The sequence below is a fragment of the Podarcis melisellensis genome (genome assembly GCF_964234715.1).
Source record: "Podarcis melisellensis genome assembly, chromosome: 13".
Lineage (NCBI taxonomy): Eukaryota > Metazoa > Chordata > Lepidosauria > Squamata > Lacertidae > Podarcis > Podarcis melisellensis.
Genome location: NC_138545.1, coordinates 1,308,706 through 1,333,302, shown reverse-complemented (window position 1 = coordinate 1,333,302; position 24,597 = coordinate 1,308,706). Strand labels below are relative to the sequence as shown.

The 24,597-nt window shown below is 46.6% G+C and overlaps 2 protein-coding genes and 1 long non-coding RNA gene across 5 annotated transcripts in view; 1 reads left to right on the top strand and 2 right to left on the bottom strand.

The window, feature by feature from the left end:
- Positions 1-24,597, top strand: part of LOC309355935 — a 141,411-nt gene that overhangs the window by 81,962 nt on the left and 34,852 nt on the right. The gene's annotated exons all lie outside the window — the stretch shown is intronic.
- LOC309355811 (2-acylglycerol O-acyltransferase 3-like) overlaps positions 1-24,597 on the bottom strand; it is a 67,914-nt gene that overhangs the window by 33,082 nt on the left and 10,235 nt on the right. Inside the window, exons 6-8 of the mRNA XM_081886985.1 lie at positions 23,838-24,009; positions 10,541-10,743; positions 9,818-10,014 (exon numbers count right to left, since the gene is read on the bottom strand). Of these exons, the coding sequence (XP_081743111.1) occupies positions 9,860-10,014; positions 10,541-10,743; positions 23,838-24,009 (530 nt within the window). The 3' untranslated portion in view covers positions 9,818-9,859. The remainder of the gene's footprint in view (positions 1-9,817; positions 10,015-10,540; positions 10,744-23,837; positions 24,010-24,597) is intronic.
- LOC309355813 (2-acylglycerol O-acyltransferase 3-like) overlaps positions 8,647-24,597 on the bottom strand; it is a 71,509-nt gene continuing 55,558 nt past the window's right edge. Inside the window, exon 9 of one of the 3 annotated variants that reach the window (XM_081886990.1) lies at positions 8,647-8,721. The gene's annotated coding sequence lies outside the window, so the exon portion shown is untranslated. Of the gene's footprint in view, positions 9,062-24,597 lie in introns of all 3 variants that reach the window. The other 2 variants (XM_081886989.1, XM_081886991.1) reach the window with 2 other exon arrangements.

The following is a 24,597-nucleotide window of genomic DNA, read 5'->3' as shown; positions in this document are numbered from 1 at the left end:
CATTGCCCCATATGCTCCCGGCTGGCGAGGTGGGGTCCAGGCAGGTCCCCCGGGGGGTGGGGGTGTGCCATGGGTGCTGGTCATAAAATGGCTGCCATGGAGGGGGGTCGGTTGTAGGAGCGGCTGAGCGGGGGGGGGAACAGCCTCCTGCCCCTTTTAGGGTTTCAAGGTGAGCGTATTGTTGTAAGAATTCTAAGGTCTCAAATATAAATTAAATGCGCATAAACGTACAAGGCAAAGACCTACATCAGTATATAAACCAATTGTGTGAAATAGTACAGGAGAGCAATCCTGAAGCCATTTGGACTCTCCCAAATTGACCTCAAATATTCCTCGCAAGGAGGAAGGAAATGGGGAAAGCCCAAAGGGAATATCTTGTGTGTCTGCTCTGTTTAACCAAAGTCAGCCAAACAGGCTTATTTTTCACATCCGCTGATACCAACATGCTGTTACGGTAAAATCTGGGTGCGAGGCTGCTCTGCCACCCAGCTCGTCGGACTAAGTGTCCGCGGGTCCCTGCGGAGGAAAATGAGCTCAGCCGGAGACAGGAGCAAACTGCAGAAGATCCAAGTTTATTGCGCAACAGGTTCAAGGCGAGATTGAACAGCGAGAAAGGGGTGACATGAACTTTTGAAACTTCCCTCCATGTCCCAGAATACAGTGCAAAATACATCCCAGTTACATCATGAATACATTAAAGAGCGGTTGGGTTACACCGGATTAACATATGGAGGAGGGAGGGGGAATGTGCAGAGCTGGAGATATGCACAGATAAGCACTTCCTGAGTACCAGTGATGAGAAGACAATGGTCCATGTACTGGCATTGCCCGGAGGAAAGGCTTGGCAGAGTGCTTTGACAGGATTAGGGTCTTGACACCTTGCTTGAGGGATTATGGAGGACAGGGAAGGTGTCATGGAGTCCTAGAGAAATTGAGCAAATTGGCACGTTGATTTTCTATGAATTTTATAGATTCTAGTCCCTTTTGACATTGACAATTTGAAATAAATGGATATATTGTAGCGAAGAAGAAGGTGAAGAAGAGATCCCCCCTCCCATATCAATGCTTTCTCTATTTTCTTCCTGCACCTTAGTAAGAAGAACGATACCGTGCTTCAGGTTACATGTGCTTCAAGTTATAGATGCTTCAGATTACACACTCTGCTAACCCAGAAATAGTGCTTCAGGTTAAGAACTTTGCTTCAGGATGAGAACAGAAATCGTGCAGCAATGGCGCAGCAGGAGGCCCCATTAGCTAAAGTGGTGCTTCAGGTTAAGAACAGTTTCAGGTTAAGAACGGACCTCCGGAACGAATTAAGTACTTAACCCGAGGTACCACTGTACACTGAATAGCGACAGCTGTCCGGTTCTATTTCCTAAACATAAAACAAACATTTCACTAATAAATGAAGTGGTCTGTTGTGAATTACTCATACCAAAAAGTAGCTTAGAGCATCTAATATAGGAATTCGGTCAGTGGGCTCCCTTTATGGAGTTTTGCTGGCAAGCTCTGCATTTCGCTGGGGAAAGAGAAGGGTCCTGAGCAAAATGCTCTCCGCATGTATTGAAAAGTTCTTAAAAGCAGAGTCCCTCTCAGCACGCCCAGAGGCCTTTGCCACACACCCTGAGAGGAGCGAAGTCAAAGACCTAAAGCCAAACTGACCCCCTTTAAGTGTAATTGGGCTTGAACTCAAGGACCAGCTCCACCTGGGACGCAGGATGAGACCCTCCCTGCCCCTGGACTGTCTGGCCAGAGTGGTGCATGCTCTGGTTATCTCCTGCTTGGACTACTGCAATACGCTCTGTGTGGGGCTACCTTTGAAGGTGACCTGGAAACTACAACTAATCCAGAATGCGGCAGCTAGACTGGGGACTGGGGGCGGCTGCCGAGAACATATAACACCGGTCCTGAAATATCTGCATTGGCTCCCAGTACGTTTCCAAGCACAATTCAAAGTGCTGGTGTTGACCTTGAAAGCCCTAAACAGCCTCAAAGGCCCAGTAGACCTGAAGGAGCATCTCCACCCTGTCGCAGGAACCCCCCCCCCCATCATTCAGTTTGTACAAACTTCACACACGCTCACACTCACACACTACATACGCTACGCTTCTGTTATAAATTCATAGAAAATCAACTATACATCGGATTTGCACTGTTCCACTTTTATTTTACTCCATGAAGGAAGGACTACAAAATGGAGAAGGTTTGATACAGGGCAGCCATAATCCCTTGAGCATACCAGTACATCCACAGGAGCCCTGCCCAGTTGCTATGCCAACCCTGATGGTCCCAGACAGAAGACCATCAAGATCACAAAGAACGTGCATACGGGAGTGGATTCTGTTATGTACTGAAGTTCTCACCCTGGGCCAGCAGGGGGATACTGTAGATAGTTATGCAAATGAAGGATCGAAAGTGACGTTCAGTGATTGGATAGTTTTAGAAAGTTGTTACAGTAACAAGGTACTGGAGCTCTATATAAGCAGGCTGACTGAGGCCTTCAGTTCTGTTCTAGCTTACAAATAAAGAGCTGCTTTGGAAGAATCGCTGTGTCGTCTGATATGTTCACCCCCAACTTAACATGGCGACGAGGATGGGATTGATGGACATCAGAGCACAGCCAGATGCGGCCATCCTCTGAACTGAGCTGAATCACTGAGCTGAATCAATGAGTGAAATCACTGAACAGAACCAATTCAGAGCTGGATTTACGGCATGTAATGCCTTGAAAGAAAACATTATGAAAATGATATACAGGTGGTACATGACCCCAGTCAAGCTTGCAAAGATATACCATTTGTCTGATAATAAATGCTGGAAGTGTAAAGAAGCTGAAGGAACATTCTTTCACCTCTGGTGGACTTGCTCTAGAGTGAAGGCTTTCTGGGAAATGATATATAATGAGCTGAAAAGGGTATTTAAGTATACCTTCCCTAAGAAACCAGAGGCCTTTCTTCTGGGCATTGTCGACCAGAGGGTGCAAAAGAAGGACCAAACCTTTTTTAGGTATGCTACACACAGCAGCAAGGATACTCATCGCTAAATGCTGGAAAACTCAAGATTTGCCCACACTGGAAGAATGGCAGATGCAACTGATGGACTATATGGAACTGGCGGAAATGACTGGCAGAATCCGAGACCTGGGAGAAGAACTGGTGGAGGAGGACTGGAAGAAATTTAAGGACTATCTACAAAAACATTGTAAATTGTATGAATGTTAAGAAAGATGTAAGATTAGTAATAACATGGTTCCAACAAATTAGTTATAAGGAATATAAATCTAAATGCAATTGAGAGAAAAGACAAATTTTGGATAAATAGTATGTTAAAATTAAGTCTCCAAAAGAGTGATCTAAATTTTCTAAAATTTGAGATCTAATATTGGATAATTTTATTACATGAATTGAAACAAGTTAATAATTTGCTGACAAAATTTATGAGTTTGGAATGCAGGAACAAGAGTTGTGAGGAAGTCCAATGATGAGAATGAAATGTGGATATTGGAAAATACTATGTTACTATGTATGTCTTTTATTGCTTAAACAAAATTTTAATAAATATTATTACAAAAAAAAAAGAACCAATTCAGAGCTGACTGTTCTGGCTAGAGCACGGTGTTCCATCCATCGCCCTTCTCTCCGGCATCGGAACCATGGCTTCACTCGTGCCTCTACCTCCGTTTGCCCCAGCCTCTGAATCATGGGACTCCTACCTCGCTCGGTTTGACTGCTACCTCCAAGCCAACGAGCTGACGCACGTATCACAGGAGCGTAAGCGGGGCCTATTCCTCAGCCTTTGTGGGCCTGAAATGTTTGAGACGGCCTGAGCATTGGTTGCGCCTGAAGCAGTCCAGGCAACACCGTGGGACATGATCCAAGAGAAGCTCCGCAACCACTACGCACCAAAGCCGTCCAAGATTGCTGCCCGCCATGCATTCTACCACCGGAACCAGACAGAGGGGGAGTCAATCAACAACTACACCGCCGCCCTCCGACAGGCTGCAATGCACTGTGAGTTCCGAGACTTAGACGATGCCCTGATGGATCGAATCGTCTGCGGGATCCGGGACATCCATCTGCAACGGTGTCTCCTTGCCAAGCCAGACCTCACGCTACAGAAAGCCATTGAGGAGGCCGTGGCCTCGGAAGCTGCCGAACGCTCCGCCCAGGAGGTCTGCAAGGCCAGCAGCCCGCGTCCTGCTAGGAAGCCAGTTCCAGTGCATCATGAAGTGGCCGGCAGTGATGAGGCATCCTCCAGTGATCCAGCAGGCCCCCATCCCAAAGAACAAGACGGAGTTGCAGGCGTTCCTGGGGCTGCTGAACTTTTATAACATGTTCCTGCCCCACAAAGCCACAGTGGCTGAGCCTCTTCACCGACTCCTCAGCACAAAGACGCCTTGGTCCTGGGGTCATCGGGAGACGGCCGCCTCCAACGCGGTCAAGGCTCTCCTTTCATCGGACCGTGTGCTGGTACAGTACAGTGAATCCAGGCCGCTGGTCCTTGCCTGCGACACCTCACCTTTTGGTATCGGCGCTGTCCTTAGTCACCGTTTTCCAGACGGAAGAGAAGCACCGCTCGCCTACTTTTCCAGGACGCTATCTCTGACTGAACGGAATTACAGCCAGCTCGACAAGGAGGCACTGGCATCTGTGGCTGGAGTGAAGAGGTTCCATGAATACCTCTATGGCAGGACTTTTGACCTCATCACTGACCACAAACCACTCCTGGGCCTCCTCGCCAGTGATGGTCCAACTCCACCGGTTCTCTCACCGCGCATGCTGCGATGGACTGTTTTCCTGGCTGCCTACCACTACCGGCTCGTCCATCGCCCGGGGAAATCGATGGGCCATGCCGACGCCCTCAGCCGTTGCCCTCTTCCAGCGTTTGTGGAAAACCCGGCTCCTGCTTCATTGCTCCTCCTGATTGAGGATATTCCGGCAGCGCCTGTATCGGCTGCCACTGTGGCCTCCGCATCTGCCCAGGATCGCACCATCAGCTGTGTGCTCAACTGGGTGTGGAGGGGGTGGCCACAAGGGCCTTTTGCATCAGATTTCCAGCCCTTCGCAACCAGACAACATGAACTCTCGGCTCATCGCAGCTGTCTGCTGTGGGGAGACCGCGTTGTGATTCCCCAAAGACTCCGTCAACGCGTCCTGGAGGCTCTGCACATTGGCCACCCGGGAATTGTCAAAATGAAGGCGTTGGCTCGGTGTTACGTCTGGTGGCCTAACATGGACGGTGCCATCACTGCCTGGGTTTCCGCCTGTCAAGCGTGCCAAGAATCGAGGCCTGCACCACCGGGAGCGAAGGGACACACCTGGGAGATTCCCAAAACACCCTGGTTGAGGGTGCACATCAATCTGGCTGGCCCCTTTCATGGCCGGACCTTTATGGTAGTGGTGAACGCCTATTCCAAATAGCTGGAGGTGGCCCTGATGCCCACTACCGAGGCCGTCATCTGGGTGCTGCGAGGCCTCTTTGCGATGCATGGATGTCCTGATGTCCTTGTCTCCGACAACGGACCGCAGTTCACGTCAGGCACTTTTGAGCGGTATCTTTTGGGACTGGGCATCTGCCATGCCCTAACGGCACCCTTTCATCCATCCAGCAACGGGCAAGCGGAGAGAATGGTGCGCTCGGCAAAAGAGGCACTGGCGCGCCTGGACCGGGGAGACTGGCACGAGCGGGTCGCCCAATACTTGTTCGTGCAACACATCACCCCTCATGCGGCCACAGGGTGGCATCCTGCCGAACTGCTTATGGGCCGCCGCCTCAGGTCCCCGCTCGACCGGCTGCACCCGGACTTTGCCGTGGCCGAACCCCCAGGCTGTGCCAACGCGCCACTGTCATTTGTTCCAGGAAACCAGGTCTTTGCCCGGAACTTTGTGGGGGACATTCCTTGGGTGCCAGCCACAATAGTGGGAGTCACTGGACTCCACTCGTACCAGGTGGCATTTGAAGACGGACGCTTGTGGTGCTGGCACATAGACCAGCTTAGGTGCAGGGTTGGGGACTTGGACACTACTGTGGTGCTCCCAACTGCGCTCGTGGCTCCGGAACAGACACTTACAGATGGCGAGGCTCCACCTACACCTCTCTCGCAAACTGCCAGCGTGGAGCCGAACCAAGCCACTTCAGAGGGTCTGCCAGACTTACCACAGACTCAGACCACTCCACTTGCGGAGGCTCCACCCACAGCAGCGGATCCAGGGGACTTGGTTTCAACGCCACCTAGGGTCGCACCACAGCCTCAGCAAGAATTGTGTGGCCCCCCGGTCTTGGCTACCAGTCCCCGGTGGACTGGCAGAGTTTCCAACGCCCAACTTATTTAAAGGACTATGTTGTTGGACATGTAACACTGTTGGTCTAAGTATGGGAAATGTAACCAATATGCTTTTGTGCCTAATTGAACCATTACGTGTAGTGCTGTATATAAGGAAACCATTACGATTGTAACTAACGCCTTATCTCGGTGTGGAGGGTGTTATGTACTGAAGTTCTCACCCTGGGCCAGCAGAGGGATACTGTAGATACTTATGCAAATGAAGGATCGAAAGTGACATTCAGTGATTGGATGGATACTGTAGATAGTTCTGCAAATGAAGGATCGAAAGTGACGTTCAGTGATTGGATGGATACTGTAGATAGTTATGCTAATGAAGGATCGAAAGTGACGTTCAGTGATTGGATAGTTTGTATGCAAATGAAGGATCGAAAAGTGACGTTCAGTGATTGGATAGTTTTAGAAAATGGCAACAGTTACATTGTTCTGGAGCTCTATATAAGCAGGCTGACTGAGGCCTTCAGTTCTGTTCTGTTCCAGCTTACAAATAAAGAGCTGCTTTGGAAGAATCGCTGTGTCGTCTGATACGTTCGCCCCCAACTTAACAGATTCAGCACGGACTGGAACAAAGGACAATGATCAGCTCTTCCCTCTGGGGGCAGGAAACTGCCAACTCCCCTCTGTCACCTGGAAAGTACTCATGGGGAGGGGGAGAGGGGGAACCAGCCAGGTGACAGGACACTCAGGTTGCCACCACAACTCCTCCCTCAAGCCCTCCTTTTCTGTGATGTATGCATGATGTTTCTAGGGGTGGGCTTGATCTACAGAGTGGGAATTTCAAAAGTCTTTATAAGGTCTTGCACACCATTTTTCTGGGTCTTTCCTCTCTCCTGCAAGTGAGGGGAGCACTCTGTTGCAACAGATCAATAAAGGCCAAGCCTACAGGCTGCTGTTTTGCTCCAAGTTATCCTGGTTGGTGTCTTTGTTTTTGTCCAAGGGAGCCCTCGGATTTTTCCGGTAACAAGTCCAACCCTGCTCCCCTCCCCAAACCAGGTGCACACGAACATAAGTTCAACCCCCTACACAAACACAAAGGCATTCACAACATTGTGCCAAAATAAGGCGAGAAACCTCCATTTCCCTTGTAACCTGAAAACTGACCAATCAGGCGCCACTTCGTTTGACAGCCGCCCAATCAGAAACAGCGTTGGCAGCCCCTTAAACTTCAAATCCCCTTAATGGACAATGGCCTTTATAAGAAGAGCTGCGTAAATAGCAGGCAAACGCTGCAGCGCTCTGAAAAACCCTCTGCAAAGGGTTTTTCAGCTGACAGCTGACAGGTCATGGACTCAAAGGTCTGTCTGTCCCTCCACCTGTTTTATGGCAGGGCATGAAGTTTGAATGAAATGAATTGTGGAGGGGAAATGTAACTTCTAAAAGGAGTTACATGCCTTTGTTTGGGGCTTATTCTTTCCTGGCTTAGAGGTTGAAAGCTTATCGCAAGACTAAAGACAAGGCTTAATAGCTGCTTCTCGCTTTCCTATACCTGGTTGCGGTCTCTTGATTTATCCTGACTGGGGAAAGGGCCTCGCGGGGTGCCCTGCAACCAGGGGTACCCAGATTTCAAGTCACCTTGGCAACCAGGAAAGGACGATGGGGCTGAACAGCCGCTTTTTGCTGGCATTTATTTCTCTGACCTGCACGAGGACCTTGGGGGATAACAGTACCCAGATTTCCACTCAAAACCAGGGTGCAAACTGGGAGTTGCTTCGGGGCATGCACAGAGTGCACACAATGGGTGGGCAAAGTGGGGTGCTGAACCACAGGCACTCCCTCCCACCCCCCTTTGGCCTGAGACTCCTGGCACCCCCCCGCCCTGCCTCCACCCGACCCAAGCATGTCCTGCGTTGCTCCTGCAGTCAGAGGAGGGTCCTTGAGCCCCTTGGGAAAACTGACCCCAAGCCCAGCTCAAAGGTAAAGGGACCCCTGACCATTAGGTCAAGTCGTGACCGACTCTGGGGTTGCGGTGCTCATCTTGCTTATAGGTCGAGGGAGCCGGCGTACAACTTCCGGGTCATGTGGCCAGCAGGACTAAGCCACTTCTGGCAAACCAGAGCAGCGAACGGAAACGCCGTTTACCTTCCCGCCAGAGTGGTACCTATTTATCTACTTGCACTTTGACGTGCTTTCAAACTATTAGGTTGGCAGTAAGCCCAGCTTACCCTCCCTCTTTTTCCTGGCCAAAGAGCAGGGCCCCTGTTAAGGAAAAATCTGGGTGCGAGGCTGCTCAGTCCCCCAGCTGGTGGGGCAGAGCCCGCGGGTCCCTGCGGAATAAAGGAAGGAGTCCAGCCAACCGGAGCAAATAGCTGTAGACCAAAGTTTATTGCGCAGTAGGTTCAAAGATCAAATTTTGAACCCCCAGGATGGGGTGACAAAGACTTTTAAAACTTTCCCACCATATCCCAGAATACAGTTCGTACAGCATCATTGCTACATCACTGACATGTCACCAAAGGGGAGGGGTTAACCTTGGCAAACATGCCCAGACAAGTCCTTGGTACAAGATTAGCATAAGCAGACGTGCCAGGGCAAGACTCAGGTATAAGATGAGCATAGACAGATATGTCTTAAGTACCCACCACCCAAAAGTACAATAGAAGTTCCTTTGCATGTCTGGAGCGGGAGGCGAGTCAGGGGATGAGATTTGGCTTCCTTTGGCTAACAATGAGCCCAGCAATTGTCACCTCTGGGAACTTCCTGGAGTCTTCCGTGTAAGAGCTAGGCCTGCTTGTCCAAATGATCTTTCCTCTTGCAGACAGGCAAGCTCCTAGCTGCTCACCCGGCGGGCATGTGGGCAGCTCCCTCAAGCCAGCGCCATGGATCCAGGGCCTGTCAGGAGCTCGGCCTACACCCGAGTAAGACCCTGGCAGAGAAACATGCCCGACTGGCATGTTCTCTCCCTCCTGATCGATCGTTTGGGAGCTTCAAAAGCTTTCTTCAGCCCGGACCGATGCCAACCGACACCGGCACACTTAGGGATCTGCAGAGTATGCACATCATGCGTAACAGAACTCAGCATTTTGGCTAATCTACTTTATTTACATATAAACACACACGGAGCACTGCAACATGGCTCCCTCTCTTTCTAGGATCAGACAGCAAAGAGGAAGAACAAAGGACAATAGTCCCACTTCACGGAACACAAACATCCTGTCTCCGTCACTTCCCACTCTGTGGAGTCAAAACATACACCGTCATGTAAAAGACAACAATCCCATGACGGTAGTCATGGAGCAGATATTCTAACAGGGCCACGGCCTGCTTTTCTCGCTGCTGGGCTCTGCAAACCTCAGGTTAATAATGCACGTGTGAATGAGACAACCAGCCTTGGGCTCCGCAGGCGAGCACAAAAAGGGGGTTCGGGCACCAAGGACCCAAAATCAGACATCAGGCGCGGCGCCTTTTATTGGAAACGGTGTATACAGACAGGGATGGGAGTGACAAAGTCTCCCGCGTCTCTCCCCCCATCACAACCCTGTGTCCCCTGATGCTGCTTCGGGTCAAGTCTGGGTCCCTCTAGGTGACGAGGAGCTGCTGGGAGGCCGGGAGGCCGCAGGATTCTTTATGGGCGTCAAAGAGCTCCTTCAGGGCCTCAACGTAGAGAGCGTGGAAGCTGTTCACCTCGTCCTCAGTGGGGCGCGGGCGGAGCGGGACCGGGATAGGCTTCCCCACTGCAGGAAGGAGAAGAAGCATGGGTGGTTGGGGGGTCTGCTCTGCCCCTCGCCCCCACCCCATGGCAGCCAGGGCCTCCCCACCCCGGCAGCTTTGCACCCTGGCCTTGGATTTCAGGGGTGGCTTAGGTGCAGGAATGGAGGGTCATTTAGCCCAACCCCTTGATTAATGGCCAACCAACCTCTGCTTAGAAACCTCCAAGGAAGGGGAGAAGGAAGTCGGTGTGTGCGCACACACACACACGCAATCGCAGCTCCCTCCATAGCAAGCTCCAGAAAACGAGGCGGCTCGTTTGATTTCTGCATTGCAGAGGGGTTGGGCTAGATGACCCTTGGGGGTCCCATTCAACTCCACAGGTCTCCGATTCAGTTCGAAGAGAGGGCAAAAGGGAGATGCACCAGAACATGCTGTTTTGTACGATGCTGAAGAGTTTATGGCTCTTTGCAAGCAGGTTAGTGAGTTGGGGGGATTTTGGGGTGCAGGGCGAAGGCTAAGGAAGGAACGAGGAGCCTTGTGGGTCCTTACCCACCACCGTGAGGGGGGCAGCCATGGGCTGGATCCCCCAGGAGCTGCTGGAGAAGAGGCCCCTCCCGCTGAAGGGACAAGGGGCGAAGCCGATCAGCTGCTTGAAACCGAGCTGGAGGTGGCGAACGAAGCTGCCCTCGGGGAAGCGGATCTGTCGGTAAATGTCATTCTCCCCAAAGGTGTAAACGGGCACCAGGTCAGCCCTGCGAGGAGGAAGAGGAGGAAGAATTTACTTTCTGTTTTGAGAGAGGGAGAGACAGAATGTCGCTGCACTCTCCCGGGTCGTTGATTTATTTTGGTGCTGTACAATAAATCGCTTCTTAGATTAGAAGGAGCTGCGTACCAGGGTTTCTCTGCATGCCTCTGATTCCTACACACACACTTGCTATCTGTTATGCTCTGCTGAAGCCAGGAGGAGCAGAGCGGCGCATCGGAAGAGTGCTGGATGCCAAAGCACTTCAGCTGTTTGCAGTCGAAACAGACATTCAACAGAAAAAGTTATGGCTCATAACTCACAGGTTATGGAGTCAGCCGCCCAGGTGATTTGGCAGGCTCTTGAGAGGGTCCATCACAGAACCAAAGCAGGAGCCAAGATCTATGTCACCAAAAGTTTGTTTGAGCTGAGGCTACATCCGGGGGACAGCATCAGAGAACATGTGACAAAAATGGTGGCTGTGTTATACTGACTGAGACAGTTAAACGTGAATTTTCCAGAAGATTTGAATGTTCACATTCTTCTGAGCTTACTAGACAAGAGTTATGATAATTTGTGCCTAACTCTAGAAGCCATGCCCCCTGCCTACCTAACGTTGCAGTTTGTCTCGGGTCGCCTATGCGATGAGGAGGAACATCGGCAGAGAGAGGGGCATGCGCTGGCCCAGGCAGTCCTGCTTCCAAGAGTGGGGGGGCAGTGAAAGAGGACACCATGAAGGCTTTTGCTACGAGACGTTATTGTTGTGGCTCGGAAACCCACCTGCGTAAACAGTCCCAAGGAAGCTGCACAGAATGCCTCCAAGGCCATTGCCCTGGGCAACCAGATTAGTGGAACGGACCGGCGTGGGAACATAAGAAAAGGTCCCAGGGTAACTCAGAGATGCAACATCAGTTTCCATAGCAACAGTGAAGGACAGCGACCAGAGCAACGTACAGCGCTGGGTAATTGACAGCGGAGCCAGTCATCATCCGCTGCCATCTGGTGGCCAAATGTGGAACTGCAGAGCTGTTTCTGACGGAAAAACAGTCAGGCTTGCTGATGGATCCAAGAGACAGCTGACAACTGTTGGCTCTGTTTTTCTTTTTTTGCAGGCTGAACTGGAAGCATTTGTGGTCCCAGGGATGAAATGCTGTCTATTGTCTGTGTCTTCTTTAGTTAGAGATGGGTTTAAGGTTTGCTTTGAGAATAATGCATGCTCTATTTCCAGGGGCGGGACTGGAACACTGAATAACATTCAGTGTCAGGCTATTCTGGAAACATCTCAAGCAGGTAAGGGTAACACTGGGTCAGCACAGGCACAGTGTGCAAATGTTCCCACTCACTATATGTGTCATCATTTGTGGAACAGGAGGATGTCCCACTGCAATTGGGGATATGTGAGAAAAATACCAGGGTGCACTGAGGGATGCAAAATGAAGTCATGTGCTAAGTTCCTGGATTGCAGAGCATGCAAGAAGGCAAAGGTAAAAACGAGCAGTTATCCTAGGTCTGACAGCGTAACCAAGAAACCTTTTGAGTTGGTTCATGCAGATATTTTGGCCTTATGCCTTTTTAACCTTGACAGATGATTACTCCAGAAACAGCTGGGTGATACCTCTGAAGGACAAGGGTGAAGCTGCCACCATGCTGAGGGAGTGGGTCACTGCAGTGGAACTCCAATTCTCACTGAGGGTTTTCCAGTTTCTAATCAGACCACAGAGGGAAGTTCACTGCGTTGCAGAATTACTTTCACCAGAAAGGGATACGTCACAGGTTGATGGTTCTGCACTCACTACAGGAAAACGGGGTGGCAGAAAGGCGGAACAGAACACTCCAGGAAGCGGTGGAAGCGATGCTTTTTGATTCAGGCTTACCACAACGCTTCTGGGCAGAAGCTTTGAAAACGGAGAAATTCACTCTGAATTGTTCCTACAACTCTGTTGTAAGGGGGCGCACCCTATTTTCTCTTGCATAGTAAGACACCAAAGGTACATTTCTTTTGTGTGTTTAGGTGTGAGGCTTTGGTTCTTGTGCCGAAAGCTAATGCAGAAAGGGTGGCCCCAGGTCCCAGAAAATGATCTTTTGTGGGAATGAGCCAGGGACAAAGGGGTGGAGATTCGCTTATCCAGAGGGCAACCAGTCACAGGTTCTCGTCAGCAGGAGTGCTGAGTTTTGTGAGGAAAGTGGGTGGACAGGCATCCATGGGAATCCTGACATTCTCTCAGAGTTTGCTTGACTCTGCTGAAGAGGGAGAGTTAGTAACTGAACCTGCTGAGGATCAGGTCCCTGACCAGGAGCAGGAAAGGAATGGCCATCTCCAGTTCCTACCAGTCCAGCTAAGTTCAGAAGACACAGTCAGTCAGAGGGGGAGTCTGCTGAGGACAAGGACACACATGCTGGTCCCAGCACCTCAGGGTGAGAGGGGGCATCTGACGTAGTGCCAAGGCGTTCTGCACACACTACGAAAGGGAAGCCACCCAAAAGGTTCTCAGTCACTAGCGTGTGGGTTGGTTTGGCTCAATGTGAACCAGAAAGTTTTGAGGAAGTGCAACAGTTGCCTCAGGCAGAAGCCAGGAAATGGCATGAGGCAATGGAGAACGAGTTGAACTCAATGAAGTCTCTAGGTGTGTTCTCCACCACAACACTGCCGGCAGGCAAACAGGTCGTGAGCTGTCATTGGGTTTACAGAATTAAACCCATAGCGACAGGAGCACCACAGTACAAAGCTAGGCTAGTAGCTAGAGGTTTCACACAGAGAAAAAGGCTGCATTACACTGAAGTGTATGCTCCAACTTCTAGGAGTGAAACTCTACACTTGCTACTAGCAGTTGCTGCCCAGAGGGGTTGCCAGGTACATTATTTTGATGTGGATGTTGCTTATTTGAACTCGGATCTGAAGGAGGATCTGTACATGCTACCTCCTCCAGGGTTCGAGGGCAATAAGCCAGATGTAGTGCGGAAGTTACACAAATCCATCTATGTCCTCAAGCAATCGGCCAGAAACTGGAATTTGTATCTGAATGAAACTTTGGAAAGTATGACTTCCGGAAGCGGCGCCAACGGCAATGGCGGTCTCCTTCTAACTCGGAGGGGAGGCTCCGTGGAAACCGGGTCTGTCCGCTACGGCGAAGCGAAGACCCTTGCAAAAATCACAGGCAGAAGAAGCCTGTAACCGTGGGACTCAGCGGGCACTGGTAGCGCCCCCCGGACCAGCGAAGGGACCCCGTAAGGGGCTCCGGAGCGCTACGGGAGTCTGGTGCGGTGCTGAGAGTCGATCGCTATTTCCGTGGGGTGAAGCCGCACAGCTGTTGCCGGAGAGCGCTGTCCTTTTTCCTGTGACAATTCGGCTGCAAAACAACTACCCGTGAGTAGGTGAAGTTAAAAATTGACATTTAAAGGAAGAAAAAAAGGATAAATTTGGCACTGACGCGGGAAGGTGTAAACAGGAAGTCCGCCTTCCGTTTCTGTATACAGTTCAAAGCAAAGACTCTTTAAGCTAAAATCTGGAGAGCGGTGTTTTGAAAGCTTCAAATCTGAACATCAAAGGAAAAGAACTCCCCCCCCAGGCTACAGGAGAGGGTGGGAAGAGGGAAAAGTGACTCTTTCATCTGTGGATAAATTAGAGACAATTACTTAACTCCTGGGAACGGACTGCCAGGTTGACTAGAACTGTTGCACTGAGAGTTGCACTACTTATAGACATTGTAACTTTTTAAAGGCTAACTCTGCAAAGGTGATACTTGTTGAAGGTCTTCTCTGGATTTGAAACTGTTGCTTGTTTTTTGGAGGGGGACTTTGGAAAATAGGAAAAGACTTTTTACTTTAACTTTAATGACTGCTACAGTGTCCCCCTAGAGGAACATTGAAATTGTACACCCAGATGGGGGATTTTTCCATTCTTGACTTTGGGGATTTTCCACGGCAAGACTTAACCGTGGGACCGAACTTGACTCGTAGACAAAAGTGTGATGACTGAAAGGATAACAACATCGGGCAAGGCTAGAGTGCAGCAGCCCAGTGCAGTTTCCCAGCAACGTAGATCATCTGTTCCCTGCCCTCCTGTGACACAAGGGGAAGATTTTGCACAAGCTGGGCCAAAGGAAATGGCTTCAGAAGGGGATTTTACTTCAGTGTTAAATAAAATTTATGAAAAATTGGAAGGCTTAAGCAAACAAGTCACTGAACAATCGACTAAAATAGACCGGAACACGGCTAGCATCAGAAAGTGAATTCCAATACAGAATCTATTGAAAAATTGCTGGAAGAATCTGTGTCTAATCGAAAGATAGATGAGGAAGCAAAAGAAAAAGCACTGGCTTTAGAGGAAGAAATAAAACCGATGCGCAAGCAGATTGGGGACCACCAGTCACTTCTGTCTATGATTGAACTGAGGGAGAAACAGACTAATCTGAGGATCAGGGCAGTACCAGAACTTGAAAAAGATAACCTAAGTGACTACCTTACGCAGGAATTTGGGAAATTTTGGAATTTGGAGGTGGAGCAAGACTTTAAGATAGTAAGTGCATTTAGACTCGGAAGAGGAGGGAGAAAAAACAGGGTGAGAGACTGTTTGGTGACCCTTCGAACGAAAGAAGAGAGAGACAAAATATTGAGTGCGCACTTTCAGAAGACTTTGGAAATTAACGATTCGAGAGTCGAGATTTTTAAGGATATTCCGAAACATCTACTGGATCTCAGAACCAACTACGGAGATCTGGTGGCCCTACTGAGAAGAAACGGAATTGCTTTTAGGTGGGAATTCCCTCAGGGACTATCTTTTACCTTTAAAGGGAAGAAGTTTAAAATAAGATCAGTGGAAGACAAGGAAAAATTTCTGAGAGACCACGAAGAAGACCTGAAAAAAGAAATTCTAGAAGAGCTAAGAGGCTTAAGATCAAGAGTACTAGACATAGTACCAACACCTTTGGGACTGGACAAACAAAAAAAAGTGATACCACCATCAGAAAAAGAAGAACTTTTGGGAGCAGTTGGAGGAGAATAGAATAACCACACCATGTCTCTGCAATTTTTAAGTTGGAACATTCGTGGACTTAACTCCCCGGAGAAGAGGAAGAAAGTCTTTCATTTATTGAAAAAGGAACAATTGGACTTAATTTGTTTACAGGAAACACATGTGATAAGGCTACACAGGAAAGTACTGATTAATAAAAGATTGGGTCAAGAGTTTATCTCATCGGACAAGGTTAAAAAGGGAGGAGTTGTTATCTATGCCAAAGAGAGCCTATCACCAAAATTTGTTTTTAAAGATGAACAAGGAAGATTTGTGGCAATTGAGATTCAATCACAAGGAGAAAAATTTTTGATTGTAGGAATTTATGCACCAAATGAGGGGAAATCTGAATTCTTCAAGAAATTGCATGAGACATTGTTGGACTATATGGACTACAACAACATTATTATGATGGGAGATATGAATGGAGTGGTATCTACAAACATGGACAAGTCGCAGAGACAGGTTGTAACTAAAGATGGCAGACTACCAAAAACCTTTTTTGAATTGACTGACAATATGGACTTGATTGATATCTGGAGAACTAGGAACCCCCTTGGAAGAGAGGGAACTTTCTTCTCTGAAGCCAAAATGACATGGACAAGAATTGACCAAATATGGATAACTAGAGGACTGGCACCTAAGACTCGAAAAGTGGAAATTTGCCCAAAAACTTGCTCCGACCATAATGCGGTGAAGATGGAGATGAAACTAACACCAATCGGTTCTTTCAGATGGAGGATGAATGACACCTTATTTAGAGATCAAGAGGTTACTAAGAAGGCCCAAAAAATCTTGAGAGACTATTTTGAGATAAATTTGAATACTACGGTTGAAAAAAGAGTAATCTGAGACGCAAGTAAAGCGGTCATGAGAGGGTTTCTGATTCAACAGAGCGCAATAAAGAAGAGAATTCAAAATGAGAAAAAAGATAAAATTCTGGAAAAAATAAAAGAAGGAGAGAAGAAGTTAAGAGCGAAACCAAAGTCGCAAGAGATTCTGAGAGAAATAAAGTTACATCAAGTACAATATATGAAAATGATAAATCAGGAAGTAGAATGGAAAATTAAGCAGATGAGACAAAAGACATTTGAATCGGCTAATAAATGTGGGAAACTGCTAGCTTGGCAGATGAAAAAAAGACAAAAATTAAACACTATTACAAATTTGGATGTGGAAGGAAAGAACATACAGAATCCATTGGAGATCAGAAAGTGCTTCCAGAGATATTTTAAACAACTATATACACAAGGGCCACAGAAAGAGACTGAATTAGACCAATTTTTAAGAACAAATGGATTACAAATGATCTCTCAAGAAAATAAGATAATGTTGAACCACAAAATTACAGAACAGGAGGTGGAAGGTGCCATTCAGAACATGCAGTTGGGTAAATCTCCAGGGCCGGATGGCCTAACCTCTAAATATTACAGATCCTTGAAAGATTGGTTAATTCAGCCACTAAAGGAGGTCTGCAATGAAATTATGGAGGGGGAAAAGGCGCCAGTGTCGTGGAAAGAAGCTTACATTACACTTATACCGAAAACTGAGTCTGAAAAGACACAACTTAAGAACTACCGTCCCATATCCCTGCTTAATGTGGATTACAAAATTTTTGCTGATATTTTGGCTAATAGACTAAAAAAGGTATTAGTTGAAGAGATACATAAAGACCAAGCTGGCTTTCTCCCAGGTAGGCATTTGTCTGACAATACGAGGAATTTAATTAACATTTTGGAGAAGCTGCAAGTGAACATCAATACCAAAGCAGTTTTAATTTTTATAGATGCGGAAAAAGCCTTTGATAATATTTCTTGGAATTTTATGATGGAAAAATCTTCAGGGAATGGGGGTAGGCCAAGGGTTTGAAAATGGCATAAGTGCAATTTACTCAGAACAAAAGGCTAAATTAATAGTTAATAATGTGATGACAGAGGAATTTAAGATAGAGAAAGGTACACGACAAGGCTGCCCAATTTCTCCATTGCTCTTTATTTCGGTCCTGGAGGTTTTGCTAAATATGATTAGAAGGGACCGTTTGATCAAAGGTATTCAGGTCGGAGCCAAACAATATAAATTGAAAGCTTTTGCAGATGACCTAGTTTTGACGTTACAGGAGCCAGAATCTAGCCCGAAAAGAGTATTAGAACTGATTCAAGAATTTGGTCATGTGGCAGGATTTAAGCTGAACAAGTCAAAAACTAAAGTTCTTGAGAAAAATTTAACACCAATTGAGAAAGAGAGGTTTCAGAAGGAGACAGGTTTATCATTAGTTAAGAAAGTGAAATATCTGGGGGTTAATATGACCGCTAAGAATCTAAACTTATTTAAAGATAACTATGAGAAATATTGGACAGAAGTGAAAAAAGATTTGGAAATATGGTCAAACTTGAAGCTTTCCTTGTTGGGTCGAATTGCAGCTATAAAGATGAATGTATTGCCAAAAATGTTATTTCTGTTTCAGTCATTGCAAATTTTGGACAAGATGGACTGTTTCAAGAAGTGGCAGAAAGACATTTCTAGATTTGTCTGGCAGGGCAAGAAGTCTAGAATAAAATTGAAAATACTAACTGATGCAAAGGAAAGAGGTGGATTTGCCCTGCCAGACCTCAAACTTTACTATGAATCAGCAGCATTCTGCTGGTTGAAAGATTGGCTGCTTCTTGAGAACACAGACATTTTGGACCTAGAAGGTTTCAATAATGTTTTTGGGTGGCATGCATATTTGTGGTACGACAAGGTTAAAGCACATAAAGCATTTAAAAACCATATTGTCAGGAAAGCATTGTTTAATGTCTGGATAAGATACAAAGACTTACTGGAAAATAAAACCCCAAGGTGGTTGTCACCAATGGAAGCAAAGGCTCAGAAAAAGCTCAATATGGAGGCCAAATGGCCGAAATATTGGGAAATATTGGAACAAGAAGGAGACAAATTGAAATTGCAGAGTTTTGAGAAATTAAAAGATAAAGTGCGAGACTGGCTTCATTATTATCAAATAAGAGAGGCCTATAATTTGGACAAAAAAATTGGCTTCCAGGTGGAAAAATCAAAATTGGAAACAGAACTGTTAGATCCCAAAACTAAGATACTTTCAAGAATGTATAACTTGCTGTTAAAATGGAATACGCAGGATGAAACGGTTAAATCAGCTATGATTAAATGGGCACAAGACATTGGTCATAACATTATGTTTGCTGACTAGGAACAGTTGTGGACCACCGGTATGAAATTTATGGCATGTAATGCCCTAAGAGAGAATATTATGAAAATGATTTATAGGTGGTACATGACACCGGTCAAGCTTGCAAAAATATATCATTTGCCCGACAATAAATGTTGGAAATGTAAAGAAAATGAAGGTACATTCTTTCACCTTTGGTGGATGTGCCCAAAGATTAAGGCTTTCTGGGAAATGATCTATAATGAAATGAAAAAGGTATTTAAGTATACCTTTCTGAAGAAACCAGAGGCCTTTCTCCTGGGCATGGTCGGCCAATTGGTGCTAAAGAAGGATAGAACTTTTTTTATGTATGCTACAACAGCAGCAAGAATACTTATCGCAAAGTATTGGAAGACACAAGATCTACCCACCTGGGAAGAATGGCAGATGAAGGTGATGGACTATATGGAATTGGCGGAAATGACTGGCAGAATCTGAGACCTGGGAGAAGACTTGGTGGAAGAAGACTGGAAGAAATTTAAAGACTATTTGCAGAAACACTGTAAAATTAATGAATGTTAAAATGTTGGATTGAAAATAAGTGGTATTAGCAACAAAGCTATTAAGAATATGCAAAAATGAATCGATAATGGATGGAAATATAGAGTTATAATATGTTAAGAATAGAGTTAAGATAAATGAAAGAGGGTAAGGATTTGCTGATTTGATTATGTAAATGGGAATACAAGAAGGGGAGGTGTGAGGAGGTCAAAGAAACAAGCAAATGAGTTTAAAGTTATGAAAAACGGATTTTAAAAAAATTTAAATTTTTTTTTGTCTTTTGTATGTTGTATTTTCATTTTCTTTTTTCATGTAGTTTTGTGTTCTTGTTTTTGTAAAGCTTTAATAAATATTAGAGGTAAAAAGAAAAAATAAACTTTGGAAAGTATGAGTTTCCGGAAGAGTCTTGCAGATAGCTGCCTGTACCTGAAGGGGTATTGGGAGAAAAGCAATAACAAACCTAGACAGCATCTTAAAAAGCAGAGACATCCCACCCAAGTACTAACCAGGCCTGACCCTGCTTAGCTTCCGAGATCAGACGAGATCGGGCGTGTTCAGGGTAGTATGGGAGTGGGACGGGGGTTCGAAAACGGGATTGATGCAATATATTCCGAACAAAAGGCTAAACTGATAGTTAACAATGTGGTTACAGAAGAGTTTAAAATTGAAAAAGGAACACGACAAGGTTGCCCGATTTCCCCGCTGTTATTTATTTCAGTCCTGGAGGTGCTCCTGAATATGATTAGAGGAGATCGGTTGGTGGAAGGGATTCAGGTCGGAGCGAAACAATATAAACTTAAAGCTTTTGCAGATGACCTAGTACTGACATTGCAGGAGCCAGAATCTAGTACGAAAAAAGTGTTACAACTGATTCAAGATTTTGGTCGGGTGGCGGGATTTAAATTAAATAAACAAAAAACTAAGGTGTTGGGGAAAAACTTGACAGACATAGAGTCGCAACGGTTTCAGAGAGAGACAGAATTAATTGTGGTTAAGAAAGTGAAATACCTAGGGGTAAACATAACAGCAAAAAATCTGAGTTTATTTAAGGATAACTATGAAAAATGTTGGTCGGAAATTAAGAGAGACTTGGAGAGTTGGTCAAAGTTAAAACTTTCATTGCTAGGCCGTATAGCTGCCATTAAGATGAATGTATTGCCAAAAATGTTGTTTTTGTTTCAAACATTACAAATTGTAGACAAAACGGAGTGCTTCCGGAAGTGGCAGAAAGATATTTCTAAATTTGTCTGGCAGGGCAAAAAGCCCATAATTAAGTTTAAGATATTAACGGATGCGAAAGAAAGAGGGGGCTTTGCCCTGCCAGACTTAAAGCTATATTATGAAGCCGCAGCTTTCTGCTGGCTAAAAGACTGGCTACTTCTAGAAGACACGGACGTACTGGATTTGGAAGGTTTTAACAATGCATTTGGATGGCATGCATATCTATGGTACGACAAGGTTAAGATTAATAAGGCCTTCAAGAACCATATTGTCAGAAAAGCAGTATTTAATGTCTGGACAAAATATAAAGACTTATTGGAAAATAAAACTCCGAGGTGGCTGTCACCCCTGGAGGCCAAGGCCCGAAAAAGACCCAATATGGAGGCCAATTGGCCAAAGTATTGGGAAATATTAGAAAGAGACGGAGACAATTGGAAATTGCAGAGTTTAGAGAAAATGAAAGATAAAGTGCGAGACTGGTTACACTATGCTCAGATTAAAGAAGTGTTTAAGAATGACAAAAAGATAGGATTCCAGGTGGAGAAATCGAAGTTGGAAACAGAACTGTTAGAACCTAAAACCAAAGTACTTTCAAAAATGTATAATTTGCTGCTGAAATGGAATACACAAGACGAAATGGTTAAATCGGCTATGATAAAGTGGGCTCAGGATATTGGGCATAATATCATGTTTGAAGATTGGGAAAGGTTGTGGACCACTGGGCTGAACTTCACTGCATGTAATGCTTTGAAGGAAAATGTAATGAAAATGATATATAGATGGTACATGACCCCAGTTAAATTAGCCAAAATATACCATTCGTCTGATAATAAATGTTGGAAATGTAAGGAAAATGAAGGAACATTCTTTCACCTCTAGTGGACCTGCCCTAGAGTGAAGGTCTTCTGGGAAATGATTTATAATGAGCTGAAAAAGGTGTTTAAGTATACCTTTACCAAGAAACCAGAGGCCTTCCTTTTGGGCATGGTCGGCCAGAATGTGTTAAAGAAGGACAGAACATTTTTTATGTATGCAACAACGGCAGCAAGGATACTCATCGCTAAGAACTGGAAAACTCAAGATCTACCCACACTGGAAGAATGGCAGATGCAGCTGATGGACTATATGCAACTAGCTGAGATGACCGGCAGAATCCGAGACCTGGGAGAGGAGAGGGTTGAAGAAGACTGGAAGAAATTCAAGATTTATCTACAAAAGTATTGTAATTTGGCTGAATGTTAACAAGGATGTCAGAGCAGAAATAATTGTCTACCATTAAATTAGATTGGAGTTTAATTTAAATGAATGGATTTAAGATTGTAAACAAAATGATAATTTGCTTGGAAATAATTTTATAACGATGCAAGTGGAAGCGGGAGACGTGAGGGAGTCCATTGTAGTAATGAAAGGATGTTAAAAAATCAATGTTGTGTATCAAATATGCATTTGTATTAAAAAACCTTAATAAAAATTTATATATATATATAAAAAGCAGAGACATCACCTTGCCAACAAAGGTCCGTATAGTTAAAGCCATGGTTTTCCCAGTAGTGATGTATGGAAGTGAGAGCTGGACCATAAAGAAGGCTGATGGCCGAAGAATGGATGCTTTTGAATTCTGGTCTGGAGGAGACTCTTGAGAGTCCCATGGACTGCAAGAAGATCAAACCTCTCCATTCTGAAGGAAATCAGCCCTGAGTGCTCACTAGAAGGACAGATCCTGAAGCTGAGGCTCCAAGACTTTGGCCACCTCATGAGAAGAGAAGACTCCCTGGAAAAGACCCTGATTTGGGATAAGATGGAGGGCACAAGGAGAAGGGGACAATGGAGGACGAGATGGTGGGACAGTGTTCTGGAAGCTACCAGCATGAGTTTGACCAAACTGCGGGAAGCAGTTGAAGACAGGAGGGCCTGGCGTGCTCTGGTCCAGGGGGTCACAAAGAGTCGGACACGACTAAACGACTAAACAACAACAACAACCTGAAGGGTTCAGGAGAGACAGAGGAACTAGTGTTGGTGTTTGTTGATGACACCATACATGTGGCTAAGACTGGTAAACAGGTGCAAGGTTTTGCCAAAGAACTTGAAAAGTATTTTAAACTCAAGAACCTAGGACCGGTAAAGGTGTACCTAGGCGCCCAGGTAGATAGAACCGAACACGAAAGTTTCTTTCTCAGTCAGAAACGCAAGATTGAGCAGTTGCTTGAGAAGTTCAAGATGGCTGAGTGTGCAGGGGTCAGAACACCCATGGAAACGAGCTATGTGAAAGACAGTCACCCATGGAAACGAGCTATGTGAAAGACATGGAAACGAGCTATGTGAAATGTTCTGAGTTCGAAAACGCTGAGATATTTCAGTCAGCTCAAGGGGAATGTTCTAGAGTTCGAAAACGCTGAGATCTTTCAGTCAGCTCTAGCGAGTTTCCCAATGGAGCAGACCAGACATAGCATTTGCTCCAAATCTGCTCAGCAGGGAAGCTACAAAGCCAGTGTGATTGCCTGGAATGACAACAAGAGAGTGCTGTGGTATCTGCAGGATACCAAAGATTTCTGCCTCAAACTGTCAGCTGAGGGTGACACACAGCTCACATCCTGAACTGACAGTGATTGGGCAAATCTTGGGGATAGGAAATCAGGGTCTGGGTTAGGGTTAGGGTTAGGGTTAGGGTTTGGAGAAGTTTGGAGAATCTCTAGTTGGGTGGAAGTCCCGAAAGCAAAGTCTCATTGCGCTTTCCTCTACAGAAGCTGAATTCAGCGCGTTGTCAGAGCTTTGTAGGGAACTGCAGCTCTACAAGTGTTTGGTCCAAGAGATCTGTGGGGAGTGTTGCTTGCCCATCACCGTTTGGGAAGACAATCAACCCTGTTTGACGTTGGCAGAGTCTGGACAGTTCAAGTCCAGAACTAAACATTTAGACATACGTTTCCAAAATGTATGTCAGAGTGTCCAGACAGGCTTAGTAAAGCTGAAAACGGAGGGAAAATGTAATAAAAAATTACACAGCAAGGAAGGGCAGAGATCTTCAGCCCTCGCAATTGCTCATTGGGGCAAAATCCACTGGGAAGCACAGCCATGCTCACAAGGCCCGAGATATTGGTGATCTGCACCCAACACGCCCCCGGACACCCCCTTGCCCCCTCGGTGCCCCTACCCGTGTTGCAGCGCCAGGCGCACAAAGCCCTTCCTCCCGTGAAGGCGGATGCGATGCTCTCCGGGGGCGGTGTCCAGCATCTCGGACGTGCCCCCCACCACGATGGCCACCGCGTGCCCGGGGGGGCCACTCAGGAGGAAGTCCAGGGACCTTTTGTTGACCGGAACCATCCCTGGAAGTGGGAGAAAGCAAAGGTGCTTGTGGGTGTGAAACATCTCCAGGGGTTCCCTGCTTTGCAGAGGGTTGGACTAGAGGACCCTCGCGATTCTCCTCCAACTCTGAAATTCTGTGAGTCGGTTAAAGGGCAACAGGGTCACTGGCAAAGGATCAGCGTGTCTGGAAGTGGTTGGAGGAGAGACGGTGGCTAACCAATTGAGGCTGAATCCTGACAAGACAGAAGTACTGTTTCGGGGGACGGGAGACGGGCGGGTGTGGGGGGACTCCCTGGTCCTGAATAGGACAACTGTGGCCCCAAAGGAGCAGGTGTGCAGCGTGGGAGTCATTTTGGACTCACAGCTGTCCATGGAGGCGCAGGTCAGTTCTGTCTCCAGGGCGGCTTTCTACCAGCTCCATCTGGGATGCAGGATGAGACCCTCCCTGCCCACAGACTGTCTCACCAGAGTGGCGCATGCTCTGGTTATTTCCCACCAGGACTACTGCAATGTGCTGTATGTGGGGCTACCTTTGAAGGTGACCCGGAAACTACAACTAATGCAGAATGCAGCAGCCAGACTGGTGACTGGGAGACCACATAAAACTG